We start from the raw sequence: 18578 nt of genomic DNA on the forward strand, positions 1-18578 counted from the left end.
GAGAAAACTTTTCTCAGTTAAACCCATCCCTAGCAATACTGACAGAGCCCTGGATAAATATACCAGCTGACACTTGTCCTAAATTATTTTTGTGTTACTCAATCTACAAAATTTAATAGGAGAGTCCTGAAAAAGCCAATTAGGAATATTTCCTGGAAGGAAGCTCCAGAAATGCTGTAAAAAGTAACATTTTCTTAAGTAATACACTAGCTTAAGAAACACACCAGCACTCTCCTTTGCTTTGCACCATTTAGGTGGATTATTTTATATTAAGCAGACATAGAATCTGTTTCATTTTGGGCATATGACCACACCAAATAATGTTACATAAGCAGATTTAGATTCTTTTGGATACCTACTACAGAACAAATGAAAAATTCAGGTATTCAGTATTAGATCTTTGGGCCTTTCTGTTGTATAGTTAGCAAATAAATAACTTTATTACTGCTGCCAGTGCCCCCTGATCTGTGGTATCTGTCACCAGTCCCTAATGGTTCTTATGCCTTAATATGGTTTGGTAAGTAAAATGAAACCACAATCTAAATAGCTATAGACAATCTAATAAAAACAATGGGAAAACATTATTGTCTTAAAAACAATTTGTTCTTTAATGTGGATTAATCTCTAACCTCAAGAAACACTAAAATAATTTAGAAGTCCTTAAAAGATATGCAGATATTACTGTTGTTCATTCTGTTAATTGATGTGCCAACTTAATTCCTATCCTTTCCTATTTTCTACTGTAAAATAAAAATCTATCTTTTATAATGGAGTAATCATTTAATGACTATATTTAAAGCAGGGTTTAATATTTTACAAGTGTTAAATATTTTCCAAGTTGGTTAGGAAAAGCTTAATCAAATTTAAAGGAAGCAATGAACTCCTAATTCTATCCAATATTTGTTTTTAATTCAAGGAATCTAGTTCTCTATCCTGGGGAGATTTAATGTTGGTGGGTGAGGTTTTTTTGTTTTTGTTTTCCTGTTTTTTGTGGGGTTTTTTAGCTATTGACACCTGTGAAGTTACTTTACATCTTAAAATACTGTTAATGCTGAAAATACATATCAACTTTTGACAATTAAGTTCTGGGTCCTAAATAAGTCTGTAAAGACATAACTCCATATCCTGTATAGCATAGATTTCTTAGTGGTGAAAGTCAATCAGGTGTACTGGTAGACAAGTAAATTAGGGTGGCAAAGGCAAGGACAAGAGTCAGACTTGAAGAAAAAGGCACAGCTTTGTCACCCTTGCCCCCATAGGTGAGCCCCCTTATGTGTGGCTCTCCTTTGAGCATTTCCACTGTGTAAATCCATCAGAAAATGTTAGCTTATATTCTTACCAAACTATAGCTTAACTGGAATAGAAGTGCATAAAATGGAGATGAAGTACATTTTCAAAGGCTGAATGGAAACACTAGGGGGAGCCCAATCCCTCTTGTGACTACCACCCCAGTAAACTAGCTCTGGGAAGGCAGCTCTATGCTTCCTTAGATGACATCAACACCAAGATATATTGTTGAACGAAAAAACCAAGATACAGAATAGTATAAATAGAATAAATATGTATTTATAGAACACTCACACATATACATATATGTTTCTACGCATAGAACACCACTAGTAGGAAACCCCAGAAACTGGTGAGAATGGTTGCTTCCAGGAAAGGAGTATCGAACGACTGGGTGACAGGGCCACAGATGAGATTTACTTTTCACTTGGTGACCCTTTCATAGGCTTTGAATTATGTATCATACACATATTATTTTAAAAAGTTAAATTATTTAAAATGGAAAAAAAGGAAAAACATTCTGCATTTCAAGGTAGCTATATATTAAATATGTACTTCAATATTTTCTCTTGAAGAGGAATGAAAAACAAGATAATCAAAGTTCTTTCCCTTTATTGGGTCATAAGAACCAATGGCTCATGTGAGTACCTTAATGCTTTTCTCTGACTCATATTACTTTGCTAAATAATATTTCAGATTTTTGGTATTCAGAGCACATGCACTCCCAAATTTCAACTAAATCCAGAAACTAAATCCTTCTTCTTTGATTTTATTTTACTACTAAAGAGTGAATTCTAAAGAGTGGATAAGTAACTGTATCTGTGAGTAAAGATTCTCTTTAAATTCCTCACCAATACCCTTTAATTTAGTAGCACTGTCTCTATAACTGCCTCTAGACCCTACTATTTAGAAAAGAACTGTCTCAGGAGGTCTGTTTGACCTCAAAAAAGATCAACTTGTTTCACATTTCTTAACAAGGATGGAGAAGCCTTTTTATGTCAACTTCAACTTGATCTAAATTTTAAAATTAAGGGAGAAATAGATACAAAAATAAAACAACAGATCCAGAAACATATACATTCTCTAAAGAGAGTTTCACAGAGAGATAGGGAGAAACAGAGACTCATGAACTAATATCCCTATCCTATGATCTTTAAGAATAAACTGAGTTTTAACATTAATAGGGATACATGGGATTATGCCTTTGCCCTGTAATACAAGTTCTACATGACAATATCAGGTGAAAGTAAGCTGTGTTATAATATTCATTTTTTAAAAACTTAAGAAAACCTGAGATGATTATAAGACACTGAATTAGAAATTAAATCCCATAGTATTTGGCATAGGGATAGTTATCCTATTCTTTAGAGCAGGGTTTCTCAACAGGGCCCTATTGCCATTTGGGGCCAGATTAGTCTTTGTTGTGGAGGGCTGTTCTGTGCATTTGTACACTGTTTAGCAGCATCCCTGGATTCTACTCACTACATGCCAGGAGCATCCCCTTAGTTGTGACAAAAAAAAATGTTTCCAGACTTTGACAAATGTTCCCTGGGGGATAAACCTGCTTTAGAAAGAAGAATTACAGAAATCTTCCCTTTGAGCATTTTTGTTGCTTTTAGCTTGGGAAAAGCCTGCGTTGTGTTCTGAAATTAAACCAGTTTTGCAAAGTACAAGAGAATGTGTAATATATAAATATTATCACATCCTTGGGCATAGCTTAAATGGCATCAGAAATGTTGAGAAACGATTATTAAATAACCAAATGTGTTGATTTTTCAGTGGTCACACCACAACTTACGGTAGAAACTCAAATCAATGATATTAAAAAGCAAACCACCACCTTAAACTAATTTGTATTTCTGTATATTTTCTTCTAGATTTATCTTTATTTGACAGAAGATACCAATACCTTTAAGAAGAGGAAGACTCAGGTTAGTGGTAGCTCTGAGTCACAGACCTGGAACACTATGTCACAATGTGAGCAAAAATAAAATTCATTAAAATAGCATGTTATACAAAGCAATTAAGGTTTGGATGTCCTGGTCTTATGGTGAGAATTCTGAAGAGCTGATGGGACCGTGTAGAGTCTATCTGATGGCCGTATGCAAGTGGTGCCCTTTGATGATTTGAAAGTCCTTATTACTGAGTCTTGATTCCAGGGTGAGTGCCTTCTAGACAAATTTAGTTAGCACAGGTTACTTACTTCCAGTGAATGCTATCCATCGAGCATATTTTGTGGCTTCTCTTCGCCAGTGGGAAGCCACCAGCAAACCACATGTGACAGTCAATGAAATGATTCCCATGATGATAAAAAACAGTGTGGTGACCCACTCTGGGGGAAGCCGAGGTGGGATGCATGTCCGGTCTCGTCCATGGATTGTTTGACACTGTCGCACAAGGCCCACAGTGAGTGCTCCTGGAGAGATGCAAAACGTGGGAGTATTTTAGTGGGTTTGGCACACCCAGGGAATTGTCCCTACCAACACCCCTTTAGTCCTTTTCTCTCTGAGTGGGTCATTCAAGCACTGAATTCCACTGAGTCCTATTCTTCAGCATCCTGCTGTAGTCCGCTATGTAGTAATACTTTGTTTAAGGTACAAAGTGAACTTAAAAAAAAAAAAAAAAAAAAAACCTCACAAGTCATAGAAGGCAATTCATTCAGTCATTTATTAAATACTTTTCTGGGTACTTGTGTCTGGCACTGTTCTAGGCTCCAGGAAAATAGCAGTGAACAGGAGAGATGAGGTTCCTGCTCTTGCTGAGATTACCATACTAGCAAAAACAATTGGAACTTTTCTATTCCCAGATCCAAGACTCAAATGTATATGATTTTATTTTGGCTGAGGAGAAACACACGTTTTAAAAATTTGAAAGCAAACTTGAAATATGTCTAAGTGTAATACATAAATAAAATTAAATAATGGATTAAATACTGGAACTAATATTATTTTATTAAACTTAAAAGGTCTAAGAAAATTACAATATAAGTACTTTTCCACTAAATTCAAGAAAATGCTGGAAAAACTAGTAGGTTCACCTCATTTGGTAAGTCAACAATTTTTGTACAATGTACAAGTGCTCACAGTGCCAAATCATTACTAGTATGCTTCAGCAGAAAAGCATAAAGGCATCGGTGCTAATCTTTAAAGTGCCCCCACTTCCATTTAAATAAATGAAAGTGGTTTTTGTAAAACATCAAGGCTATTTTTAAACAAACATGTTCTCATGTAAAACCCAAGGAACCTCTCTACCAAATTTGGGGTGAATTAATTACAGAAACCTAGATAAGGAAGATGAAAGAATTATTATTTTATCCTTTTCCCCAGTAAGAAGAACAATTAAAATGTTACTTTTGAGTAAAAGTTGCTTGCTTCCCCCTTTAAGGGCAACTGCAAATGGGAAAACAGCTGCCAAAAATACAAGAAAAGAAATTTCTGGAGCCACAGAAAACAACAGATTTCTGCATCTTTTATTGGTCTTATTTTCTCATTATGAACAACAACAACAACTACAACAAAAAGACATTAACCTCAAAATCATAGCACCTGCCATGAATAAGTGCCTTTTCTGAGGACAGTCAGTAAAATTCCCAGAGGCATTTTGGGAAGCTGCCCTTGGTGGGAGAAGACAGACCAGGGCTGGACCTGTACATACAGATGTATATGTGGGTAGGTGGGGCTGTTGGAGGGAGGGGGTTTTCCTGCAACATGCCTTTGCCATTCGTACATTTGTAGAAATAAGCAATGTGTTCAAAGAAAATGAAGAGAAAAATCAGCTCTCAGAACTGAGTTGTGGTCTTTTTTCCTCTAATGCTAACTCTGACTATAACTTTTCAAAAGAGTGGAAGACGATAACGCAAACAAGTTGTACCTTTTTCTCTCAAATCATCTAATAATTAGGCCCTTCTTGTGATCTCCGCATAGGTGCAAACAGCATTATAATTACAGGATCATCGCCAGCAAGATGGAGGCAGATGAGGGGCGGGAGAGGGATAGAAAGTGAGCAAACTGTCACAGTAATTAATGCCACACTATCCCTCCTCCTAGCTGCTGTTTGGAGTGGAGTGATTCCACAGGCCAGAGAAGTAAATCAGTTCAAAGTTTTTGATAGTCACTAACATTTTTAGTATCATGGTAATTGCTTGAAACCAGAAAAGGGGCGACAATAGGGGTGAGTAGGTACCAGGGAGTTGCATAATTGTTCTTAAAATGAAACATTAAAAAGTTTCCTTGAAAAGAAAACTTGAGGGAGAGGGCGTGTCTTATTATGATAAGGCATTTTATGGTAATTTTGGAAATAAAGAAGGCATTCACAGCAGTGCTCAAGCTCTTCTAACAGGAAACCACTCCTGATCACTCAGCAAAAATCTTCTAACAAATTACCCTCTGTAGTCACTATCTCATTTATAAAAGCCATCAGTACTGTGAGAATAGAAAACAGGCAATGAAAGACCCTCTGGCAAAATTCAATATTATGGATTCTGATTATAGTAACAATTCTCTTCACAAATTTAAAATACAAAGGAGCTTTCATTGGTGACTCTATAAGTAGCTAGTGGACTGAGATTTTTTTTTTAATAAATTTATTTCTTTATTTTTGTTTGCGTTGGGTCTTCTTTGCTGCACGCAGGCTTTCTCTAGCTGCGGAGAGCCGGGGCTACTCTTTGTTGCAGTGCACGGGCTTCTCATTGCAGTGGCTTCTCTTGTTGCAGAGCACGGGGCTCTAGGCGCGTGGGCTCAGTAGTTGTGGCTTGCGGGCTCTAGAGCACAGGCTCAGTAGTTGTGGCGCACGGGCTTAGTTGCTCCGCGGCATGTGGGATCTTCCAGGACCAGAGCTCGAACCCGTGTCCCCTACACTGGCAGGCGGATTCTTAACTACTGCGCCACCAGGGAAGTCCTGAGATTTACATTTGAGAATTATTTTTTGCTGGCAAATATTTGAAGTTGTAGGTTCAATAAACCGTAACTAAAACATTTCTCCTTCAAAATATTTTGAGTATCCTTATGTTGCCTGGTTTACTTTCCATTTATGGACATGGCAAGGAGGGCTCAAATTTAACTTCCTGTGCCTATAGGTTGTTAAGCTTTCTGAGTAGGATTGCTTTTTCCTCCTCTCCTGGCTGGCACACCACACCAAGTGAATACAAAGAGAACAAGTAAGAAAATGAAAATTATACCTATACTTTCTACAAATCAATGGAAATAACCTGACAGATGTTCCGCCATAAAAGAAGAGTTATGCGTCTGTATTTACGAAAGTCCTTATCACCACAAATCAAGACCAAATATTCAACAGCTACATTCTGGAAGAAAAGAAAGCTAATGCTAACTAACAAGAAGGTGTACTGTATATAAGAAAATCAATTCATAAATATTTTATTGAGTGTCTCTTATGTGCTCACATTTTTGTAGTGGTCTGAGATTACAAAACTAATACTGTCACACTTTCAGTGAAAATAGAGTTTTCCTAAGTTATGCAAAGGCTCGTGCAAACAGTGGTTGGTCAACATTGTCACTAAAATTCATTTTCTTAAGATTCTACGGCAATATAATTTATATCAGAGTTATATTTTCCATAAGCTGTCTGGGTGTAGGGATCTGCAAGGGTAACTGTGCTGCTACCATTGAATCTTGTAAATTCAGGTAACTGTTAGTACCCAAACTTTCACCAGGTCTTTAAATTTCATCTTTTACCTCAAAGAATTATCTCCTGCCTGTAGATTCAAATCCATCACTCACATTGACTAGCCAAGATCTTTTACATCCTCCAAATTCTCTGAACACATTTAGACTGTATCACATAATCGTGTACTTGATTTTAAGGTAACTTCTTTTAACCCCAAACAGAAAATGAGCTTTTCCGGAGGGAACTGAACCTTCTGCTTCATTGGAAACCCTTAGAATGGCCTGCAGCAGTGGGTACAAAGCAGGAATTAATAAACATTTGGTGAACTTAAATAAATTAAAAACAAGCTAAATTTAAAAATCATGCTGCATTAACTAGGTTCTCCTATAGAACTGTCTCAGTTTGATTTGTTGAAGCACACTAAATTAAGCATAAATTCAGCCATTCACTAATTTTTGTTTTATCCAACAGGTCTTTTGCCTCCTGAAGGGGCCTGTAATTCCATTTTCCAAATAGCCAATCCATCTTTACCCTGCAGCTGTTTCCTAGGTAACCAGTCTAGCCAAATAAAAACTTGCACACAATAGGAAAAAGGAAAACCAACTAGGAACTATAGCATCCCACATGCCTCTTAGTATCTCACCTGTGGTATCAAAACACAGAAAAGGAAGTCATAATGAATCTTACCCTGTTAAGTGGGGAATCTTAACTAAAGAGGCTTTTGACACCCATCATCTATCGATCCAGACACTGCTGAAATGATTTAACACAGTCTGAGCATGTCTGTTGCCACAATGAGGATGATTACAAGGCATGTCATCACTACATGTAAAAGCTGTGTCACAGAAAATCTGAAACACAGTAACTGTAAAGCAGAAAGGCACACATTCCCACCAATCTGTCAGAGCAAATCATATGCAGTAACTGCTTGCTGACCACGGAGCGGGTTTTCCAAGATAGGGCTGAATTTGAACAAAATCGTGACGTTAACATTTGCTATTGCCCTCTCCCATCTCTCCCTTGAGTTTTCTTCCTACTCACGTTCTCTTCCTCTCAGGGGGCTCTCTTCGTTAGCTGTAGGTATTGTGAACTGGCCCACCCAATCCCTACAACTGATGTGGACCTCTTACTCTATTTTCTCCCTGGAGATATAAAAATCTAATCTTGGCAAGCTATCCTATGGGTAACACAAACCAAACACGTTACCACAAAAGTCTTAATGACTGATAAAGGCTTAATATATTGCCCTTTCCAAGAGCATCTGTAGTTAAGTAAGGGATGATATTCCAACTTAAATGAAATTACAGAGTTTCATGTTTCAGTGACAGGTTGGCTGAGGAAATTTAGGAGAACCTGGAGGCAGGTGAGAAGGGGCCTGGTAGGGGGCCCCAATGTAGGCAGTGACACGTACCTTCCGGTGTAAGTCATACCCTGGCAGCTCATACTTTAAATGAGTAGAAGCACAAGCACAGAAAATAATAGTCTACAGGTAACTTAAAAACTTCACATATTTGATTTTTTTCCTCCGGAATCACTGCTAGTGATGATTATTTTTTATCAGCTGTGATTTCTGGGTTCTACCTTAAGATGCGGGTGCTTATAAATAGTGAACTGGCCGAAGAGTCAACACGTAAAACAAGGAAACTTAATGAACCATACGTAGGCAATGTCTGAAAACCCAAGTAACATAATAGGTTTATTAGGCCAGTCACTAATGTCCACTATAGTAACAGTGTCCGTTCCTGTTACTTTCACCTGTTCTTATACCTCCCTGGCACTTCCTGGCACTGGCCCCTATTTTCTCCCCATCCATAACTTTCCTATTGTCTTCACTTCTTTCCTTATCCAGCCTAGAGTCCTTGATCCATCATATTACCACCTAACTTCTATCCTTTCACTGCACCCACCAGGCAAAAACCATAACCCTGATTCAATATAGGTTTTGCCCCTCCTGCGCTTACCTCCAGTATGCTGAATGCTGATGAAGAAAATCATATCTCAGAGCAGAGGCGTGCCACTATCAATTCCTAAGTTTCTATCTCATGACCATCACCACTACCCAGAAACTTATTAGATTTCCCTAATTCAGCGTTTCCCCATTCTCTACTGTGGCCATTCCAAGTCTGCTGCACTCTCCCTCAATATGAGAGCCATTCACCACCCCTATCACTTAAGTAGGTGCCTGTGTCTGTTACTTTTCAGAAAAGATAGAGGCCATCAGACAGCAACCCCTCAACTGTCCACCATCAAAACTTATGAATTTATCTGCACACACTTGTTCTTTCATCCTATTGATCTTTCTCCCTTTGTTTTGGATCCCACTCCCTCTCACTTTCTTTGGGAGCTTGACCAACTTATTATTTTCTTTCTCTTCTGGATTGCAAAATTGTTTGAATAAGCTTAAGTCTTCCCTATTTTTTCCAACTGTTTATTTTATTTTTTGGCCACACTGCGCGGCGTGTGGGATCCTAGCTCCCTGACCAGGGATAGAACCTGCGCCCCCTGCATTAGATGTGCGGAGTCTTAACCACTGGATTGCCAGGGAAGTCCCCTAAGTCTTCCTTATCATAAAACAAAACTATCCCATCACGTCAAGCCATCCTCTGGTATCGACATGTTTGTGTTTCTGTCCGCTCCGCCTAGTATCCTTTGTCCCCTACCCTGTCAAAGAGTCCCTGTCCCCACTTCCCAGAGTCTTGTTCACTCTTTAATCTACTGCAGCTTGGCTTTTACCCCAACCACCCCACTGACACAGCTCTTGCCAGGCTCACTCATTCCATACTGCTGACTCTAATGGGCATTTCTAAGTCCTTTCCTTAATATTTTAGCAGCATCTGATACAGCTTCTTCAAACACATTTCCTTTGGTTTTGGTGACTCCATGTTCTATTTATTTTCCTCATGCCTCTTTAGTTTTTCTTTCTCTGTCTTTTTTCACAGATACCTTCTTCTCTGCCATGCGTTAAAATTTGGCATTCTTTAGGGGTCTTTGTTGGATCTGGTTTTTCTTCTACACACTCTCTCTCCTCTAAGTCCAAATGTCCTACAAAGGTCTGGATGATATTGCTTTTTTTTCTTTTTTTACATTTGATGCTCAAATTCTTAAATTAACTCTTAAATCATCTCTAACACACACACACACCCCAGGCCTTCGTATATGCTGTTCCCTCTGCCTAAACTACTCTTCCAAACTTCTTCTCCTGGTTTCTACCTATGATTCAAAACTCCAGTCACAGCTTAGAAGTCACTTCTGGGAAGTCTTCCTCAACAAGCTTATGTTCCCATTCTGGGCTGACTGCTCCTCTATGCTTCCATGGCCCCGACCAAAGCATCATAACTGTCTCTCTATTGAACTAGAGGGGGTCGTGGGAAATCCCAAATTTGTAGCCAGTAGGTCAGAAGTGCCCTGCCCTCCTGAACTTGTGGCAGTGTCTGAATTAGAGGCAATCTTGTGGAGGACAGAGCCCTTAATTTGTGGGATCTGTGCTAACTCTAGGTGGCTAGTGTCAGAATTGAAGTGTATAACAGTGTACTCAGTTGGAGTTAGAATATATACATTTATACAAAAACTTGTACATGAATGTTCATAGCATTATTCATAATAGCAAGAAAAGGGGAAACAACCCAAATGGCCATCAACCGATAAACAAAATCCATACAACAGAATATTATTCAGAAAAATTTTTTTAAAGTATTGATACAAGCTGCAATATGGATGAACGCTATGTTAAGTGAAAAAAGCCAGACACAAAAGGCTACATATTGTATTATTCCATTTATATGAAATATACAGAATAGGTAAATCCACAGAGGCAGAGACATTAGTGGATGCCAGGGGATGCAGGAGGAGGAATTAGGAAGTTTGGGGTTTCTTCTTCCTGGGGTGATGCAAATACTCTGGAATTAGATATTGGCGATGGCCACATACCACTGTGAATATACTAAAAATCACTGAATGGTACAGTTTAAAATGGTGGATTTTATCTCAAATGAAACCCAACAGCTTAGATTTACCAACTTAATTTCAACAGTGTATCAAAATTTTTGCCCCAATATCCCTCTATTCCCTCCCTTTCTTTTGTAAAATTACATTTTTATATATTATAAGCCCACCAACACAATTTTTAAATTACTGCTTTATTTTATTTTATTTTATTTTATTTTTTTATTTTTTTGCGGTATGCGGGCCTCTCACTGCTGTGGCCTCCCCCGTTGCGGAGCACAGGCTCCGGACGCGCAGGCTCCGGACGCGCAGGCTCAGCGGCCATGGCTCACGGGCCCAGCCGCTCCGCGGCATATGGGATCCTCCCAGACCGGGGCACGAACCCGCATCCCCTGCATCGGCAGGCGGACTCTCAACCACTTGCGCCACCAGGGAGGCCCTACTGCTTTATTTTAAAGAGAAAAGAATTACTAGCAAAAAGATATTTATACTGACTTTTTTTTAAAACATCTTTATTGGAGTATAATTGCTTTACAATGGTTAGTTTCTGCTGTATAACAAAGTGAATCAGCTATACGTATACATATATCCCCATATCTTCTCCCTCTTGCGTCTCCCTCCCACCCTCCCTATCCTACCCCTCTAGGTGGACACAAATCACCAAGCTGATCTCCCTGTGCTATGTGGCTGCTTCCCACTAGCCATCTATTTTACTTTTGGTAGTGTATATATGTCTATGCCACTCTCTCATTTCGTCCCAGCTTACCCTTCCCCCTCCCCGTGTCCTTAAGTCCATTCTCTATGTCTGTGTCTTTACTCCTGTCCTGCCCCTAGGTTCTTCAGAACATTTTTTTTTTTAGATTCCACATATATGTGTTAGCATACAGTATTTGTTTTTCTCTTTCTGACTCACTTCACTCTGTATGACAGTCTCTAGGTCCAGCTACCTCACTACAAATAACTCAATTTCCTTTCTTTTTATGGCTGAGTAATATTCCATTGTATATATGTGCCACATCTTCTTTATCCATTCATCTGTCGATGGACACTTAGGTTGCTTCCATGTCCTGGCTATTGTAAATGGAGCTTCAATGAACACTGTGGTACATGACTCTTTTTGAATTATGGTTTTCTCAGGGTATATGCCCAGTAGTGGGACTGCTGGGTCATATGGTAGTTCTATTTTTAGTTTTTTTTTTTTTTTTTTTTTTGCAGTATGCGGGCCTCTCACTGCTGCAGCCTCTCCCTTTGAGGAGCACAGGCTCCGGACATGCAGGCCCAGTGGCCATGGATCACAGGCCCAGTCGCTCCGCAGCATGTGTGATCTTCCTGGCCCGGGGCACGAACCCACATCCCCTGCATCGGCAGGTGGACTCTCAACCACTGCGCCACCAGGGAAGCCCCCTCATTGTAGTTTTGATTTGCATTTCTCTAATGATTAGTGATGTTGAGCATCCTTTCATGTGTTTGCTGACAATCGGTATATCATCTTTGGAGAAACGTCTATTTAGGTCTTCTGCCCATTTTTGGATTGGGTTGTTTTTTTGATACTGAGCTGCATGAGCTGCTTGTATATTTTGGAGATTAATCCTTTGTCACTTGCTTCATTTGCAAATACTTTCTCGCATTCTGAGGGTTGTCTTTTTGTCTTGTTTATGGTTTCCTTTGCTGTGCAAAAGCTTTTAAGTTTCATTAGGTCCCATGTGTTTATTTTTGTTTTTATTTCCATTTCTCTAGGAGGTGGGTCAAAAAGGATCTTGCTGTGATTTATGTCATAGAGTGTTCTGCCTACATTTTCCTCTAAGAGTTTTACAGTGTCTGGCCTTACATTTAGGTCTTTAACCCATTTTGAGTTTATTTTTGTGTATGGTGTTAGGGAGTGTTCTAATTTCATTCTTTTACATGTAGCTGTCCAATTTTCCCAGCACCACTTATTGAAGAGGCTGTCTTTTCTCCATTGTATATTCTTGCCTCCTTTATCAAAGATAAGGTGACCATATGTGTGTGGGTTTATCTCTGGGCTTTCTATTCTGTTCCACTGATCTATATTTCTGTTTTTTGTGCCAGTACCATACTGTCTTGATTACTTGCTTTGTAGTGTAGTCTGAAGTCAGGGTGCCTGATTCCTCCAGCTCTGTTTTTCTTTCTCAAGATTGCTTTGGCTATTTGGGGTCTTCTGTGTTTCCATACAAATTGTGAAATTTTTTGTTCTAGTTCTGTGAAAAATGCCATTGGTAGTTTGATAGGGATTGCATTGAATCTATAGATTGCTTTGGGTCATAGAGTCATTTTCACAATGTTGATTCTTCCAATCCAAGAACATGGTGTATCTTTCCATCTGTTTGTACCATCTTTAATTTCTTCCATCAATGTCGTATAGTTTTCTGCATACAGGTCTTTTGTCTTCTTAGGTAGGCTTATTCCTAGGTATTTTATTCTTTTTGTTGCCATGGTAAATGGCAGTGTTTCCTTAATTTCTCTTTCAGATTTTTCATCATTAGTGTATAGGAATGCAAGAGATTTCTGTGCATTTTGTATCCTGCTACTTTACCAAATTCATTGATTAGCTCTAGTAGTTTTCTGGTAGCATCTTTAGGATTCTCTATGCATAGTATCATGTCATCTGCGAACAGTGACAGTTTTACGCATTGTTTTCTGATTTGGATTCCTTTTATTTCTTTTTCTTCTCTGATTGCTGTGGCTAAAACTTCCAAAACTCTGTTGAATAATAGTGGTGAGAGTGGGCAACCTTGTCTTGTTCCTGATCTTAGTGGAAATGGTTTCAGTTTTTCACCATTGAGGATGATGTTGGCTGTGGGTTTGTCATATATGGCCTTTATTATCTTGAGGTAAGTTCCCTCTATGCCTACTTTCTGGAGGGTTTTTATCATAAATGGGTGTTGAATTTTGTTGAAAGTTTTCTCTGCATGTATTGAGATTATCATATGGTTTTTCTCCTTCAGTTTGTTAATGTGGTTTATCACACTGATTGATTTGTGTATATTGAAGAATCCTCGCATTCCTGGGATAAACCCCACTTGATCATGGTGTGTGATCCTTTTAATGCACTGTTGGATTCTGTTTGCTAGTATTTTGTTGAGGATTTTTGCATCTATGTTCATCAGTGATATTGGCCTGTAGTTTTCTTTTTTTGTGGCATATTTGTCTGGTTTGGCATCAGGGTGATGGTGGCCTTGTAGAATGAGTTCGGGAGTGTTCCTCCCTCTGCTATATTTTGGAAGAGTTTGAGAAGGATTGGTGTTAGCTCTTCTCTAAATGTTTGATAGAATTTGCCTGTGAAGCCATCTGGTCCTGGGCTTTTGTTTGTTGGAAGATTTTTAATCACAGTTTCAATTTCAGTGCTTGGGATTGGTCTGTTTATATTTTCTATTTCTTCCTGGTTCAGTCTCAGAAGGTTGTGCTTTTCTAAGAATTTGTCCATTTTTTTCCAGGTTGTCCATTTTATTGGCATATAGTTGCTTGTAGTAATCTCTCATGATCCTGTGTATTTCTGCAGTGTCAGTTGTTACTTCTTTTTCATTTATAATTCTATTCATTTGAGTCTTCTCCCTTTTTTTCTTGATAAGTCTGGCTAATGGTTTGTCAATTTTGTTTATCTTCTCAAAGAACCAGCTTTTAGTTTTATTGATCTTTGTTATTGTTTCCTTCATTTCTTTTTCATTTATTTCTGATCTGATCTTTATGATTTCTTTCCTTCTTCTAACTTTGGGGGTTTTTTGTTCTTCTTTCTCTAATTGCTTTAGGTGTAAGGTTAGGTTGTTTATTTGAGATGTTTCTTGTTTCTTGAGGTAGGACTATATTGCTAAAAACTTCCCTCTTAGAACTGCTTTTGCTGCATCCCATAGGTTTTGGGTCATCATGTTTTCATTGTCATTTGTTTCTAGGTATTTTTTGATTTCCTCTTTGAATTCTTCAGTGATCTCATGGTTATTTAGTAGTGTATTGTTTAGCCTCCATGTGTTTGTGTTTTTTACAGATTTTTTTCCTGTAATTGATATTGTCTCATAGCATTGTGGTTGGAAAAGATACTTGATACAATTTCAATTTTCTTAAATTTACCAAGGCTTGATTTTTGACCCAAGATATGATCTATCCTGGAGAATGTTCCATTAGCACTTGAGAAGAAAGTGTAATCTGTTTTTGGATGGAATGTCCTATAAATATCAACTAAGTCCATCTTGTTTAATGTATCATTTAGTTTGTGTTTCCTTATTATTTTCATTTTGGATGATCTACATACTGACTTTTATATCCACCTTTGTAGTTACCTTTATTGTGCTCTATTTCTTTGTGTGGATTCAAAACACTGCCTAGTGCCCTTTTCTTTCAGTTTGAAGACTCCTTTTGGTATTTCTTATAGGACAGGTCTGTTAGTGATGGATTTTTCTCAGTTTTTGTTTATCTTAGAATATCTTGATTTCTCCTTTGTTTCTAAGGGATAGTTTTGCAGAATTTTTAGTTGACAGTCTGTTTCTTGCAGCATTTTGAATATGTCATCCCACTGCTCTCTGGTCTCTTGGTTTCTGATGAGAAGTCAATTGTTAATGGTATTGAGGACACCTTGTACAGGAGGATTCACTTTTTTCCTGCTGTTTTCAAGATTCTCTTTATGCCTTTGGCTTTTGACTGTTTGACTATGACGTGTCTAGGTGTGAATTACTTTGAGTCTATCCTACTTGGAATTTGTTGAGATTCTTCAATGTGCAGATTAAAGTTTTTCATTAAACCTGGAGAGACTTTGGCTATTATTTATTCAAGTATTCTTTATGTCCCTTCTCTCTTCCCCTTCTGAGACTCCCATTATGCGTAGGCTGGAATACAGTATTCCCCTCTTATCCACAGTTTTGCTTTATGCAGCTTGTACCTGCAGTCAACCACAGTCCAAAAATATTAAATGGAAAATCCCAGAAATAAACAATTCACTAGTTTTAAATTGCAAGCTGTTTTGAGTAGCATGATGAAATCTTGCACCATCTGGCTCCAGCCCACCTGGGACGTGAATCATTCCATTGTCCAGTACATCCACACTGTATGGGCTACCTACCACCTGTTATTCACTTATTAGTCATCTAAGTTATCCAATGGACTGTTGCAGCATTGAAGTGCTTGTGTTCAAGGAACCCTTACTTTACTTAATAATGGCCCCAAAGTACAAGACTAGTGATGCTGGCAGTTAGGATATGCCAAAGCAAAACCATAAAGTGCTTATTTTATGTGAAAGGTGAGAGTTCTCAACTTAATAAGAAAAATATTTTGTATGCTCAGATTGCTAAGATCTACAGTAAAAATGAATCTTCTTTCTGTGAAATTGTGAAGATAGAACAAGAAATTCATGCCAGTTTTGCTGTTGTACCTCAAACTGCAAAAGTTACGGCCACAGTGTGTGATAAGTGCTTAGCTAAGATGGAAAAGGCATTAAATCTGTGGGTGGAAGACATGCTGATTGATGGCAATGTGTTAAGCCAGAAAGCACTGAGCCTATAAGAAAACTTCAGCAAAGGATCCCCTGAAACAAGTGATACCAAGCCATTTACTGTAAGTAAAGTATGATTACACAGCTTCAGGAATAGGTTTGGACGAAAAATATAAAAACTACTAAAGAAACTGTATCTGCCAGTGAAGAAGCTGCTGCCACATTTCTGGCAGAGTTGAAGCTAAAGAGAGAGATCACATTCACATAACTTTTATTTAATATATTGTTATAATTGTTCTCTTTATTTTAGCTGTTGTTTTTAAGCTCTTACTGTGCCTAATTTGTAAATTAAACGTTATCACAGGTATGTATGTATATATAGGAAAAAACATAGTATATAGGGTTGGGTCCTATCTGCAGTTTTAGGCATCCACTGGGGGACTTGGAACATATCCCCTTGCAGGGGGCAGATAAGGCAGGCACAACTGCATTTCCCTTATTGAAGTAAAAGAGCTCTTTAAATATTAAAGAAATTAACTACTTGTCTGTGATTTGAGCTACTGATATTTTATCCCAGATATTTTGAGAATTCCTGCTCTAGAGATAGGTTTACCTTCAATACTTGCTTCTAGTCATAGAGATGATCAGACCTAAAGAGTAACATCCAATTACATTTGGCAAGAAATATGTTTCTTAAACGATGGAATTATTTTTTTTGGAGTTTAATATTTTAAATCACCAAGTAAGTTTTCTGGTGCTAGAGATATAATGAAGTGTGCTCTTTAAAGACCACAAGGCAGACTGTTGATAGAGGAACACAAGCAGAACCCAAGTCAATTCACTTCACTTACTGTAGCTTAAGAGGGGTTTTCCTTTTAACTTCCAAAATTAAACTGTTTGAAAATACTTCCACAGAGTGCTTTCTTTCCAAGGTAAACTCTCTAGCCACAAAATAGATGCATCAATCAATAAAACAGAATCAAATACACCTCAACAGGCCAAATATATATATGATGGCATTAGAAATCAATGGAAATAATGGATTATTTAGTAAACTGTTTTGGATAATTGGTTTACCATTTAGAAAAGAATTAAGATAGATTCCTACTTAATACCATGCATCAAAATAAGATGGCAGAAATATGAAAATCATAATATAAAAAGGAAAATAGTCTAGTTGACTGTGTGGTCTTAGGAATGGGGAAGACCATTCACCTATATATATAGTCAGATTCTATAAAGAAAAAGACCATGACTGTAATTTAAAAGTAAACAATAACCATTGTGCAATACACATGAAGGGGTAATATTCTTTATATATAGTGAGTCCTTTCAAATCAATGTGAAATCAAACACCAAAATGGAAAAATGGACAAAGGATATGAAGATGGCATACAGGATATCAAAAGGATATATATTTTTTAAAGTTCATGCTTTCCAGTAATCAAAGAAATGCAGACCAAAACAACAAACGTTTAAAAATATCCATATCTTCCAATCTAATACATATAGGAATTTAGAATACAGTAAAGGTGGCATTTCAAAACATCCGGGAAAAAAATGTGCTAGTCATTGAATAGAACTGGGGCAACTGCCTATAGTTGGGGGAAAAAATAAAAGCTAATTATTTAAAATTATGGATAAAAATAAAATGCTATATATGGCTAAATGTAAAAAAAAACAAAAAACAAAAAACTATAAAGTTGAAAGGACTTTCAAAAGAAAAGAAAAGAAAAAGACACAAAACCCTAAACCCATGAAGAAAAAAAAAGATAATCAAAACCTCTTTATGACAAAAGAAACCATAAACAATATTGAAAAATAAATTTGAAAACCAATGTGAGGCTGGGAGAAAGTATTACAACTATATAACAGTTTAATATCTGGAATATATGAATAGGTACTAGAAATCAATGAGGAAAAATTAAAAACTTCAAGTATACAAACAGAAGAGTGGCCAGTAAGATGAAAAGATGTTCAGGGAATCCCCTGGCGGTCCAGTGGTTGGAACTCCGTGCTTTCACTGCCAAGGGCTCGGGTTTGACCCCTGGTCAGGGAACTAAGATCCCACATGCTGTGGGACACAGCCAAAAAAAAAAAAAAAGTTCAACTTCATAATAAAGAAATAGAAATTAAGACAAAATACCATGTTTTGGTCATTAAATTGGCAAAAACTAAGATTTATATTAGCCAGTACTAGAAGAGGTATAGAGAAATGAATACTATTTTACACATTGTTGGGATGGTGGGAAGAAAACTGGTACAGTCTTTTGGGAGAGCAATTTGAAAT

The 18578-nt window shown here is 37.6% G+C and overlaps 1 protein-coding gene across 1 annotated transcript in view; it reads right to left on the minus strand.

The window, feature by feature from the left end:
- MOSMO (modulator of smoothened) overlaps positions 1–18578 on the minus strand; it is a 61518-nt gene that overhangs the window by 4939 nt on the left and 38001 nt on the right. The window contains exon 2 of the mRNA XM_060078881.1: positions 3491–3703. Within this exon, the coding sequence (XP_059934864.1) occupies positions 3491–3703 (213 nt within the window). The remainder of the gene's footprint in view (positions 1–3490; positions 3704–18578) is intronic.

The sequence above is a fragment of the Mesoplodon densirostris genome, chromosome 16 (genome assembly GCF_025265405.1).
Source record: "Mesoplodon densirostris isolate mMesDen1 chromosome 16, mMesDen1 primary haplotype, whole genome shotgun sequence".
Taxonomy (NCBI): Eukaryota; Metazoa; Chordata; class Mammalia; order Artiodactyla; family Ziphiidae; genus Mesoplodon; species Mesoplodon densirostris.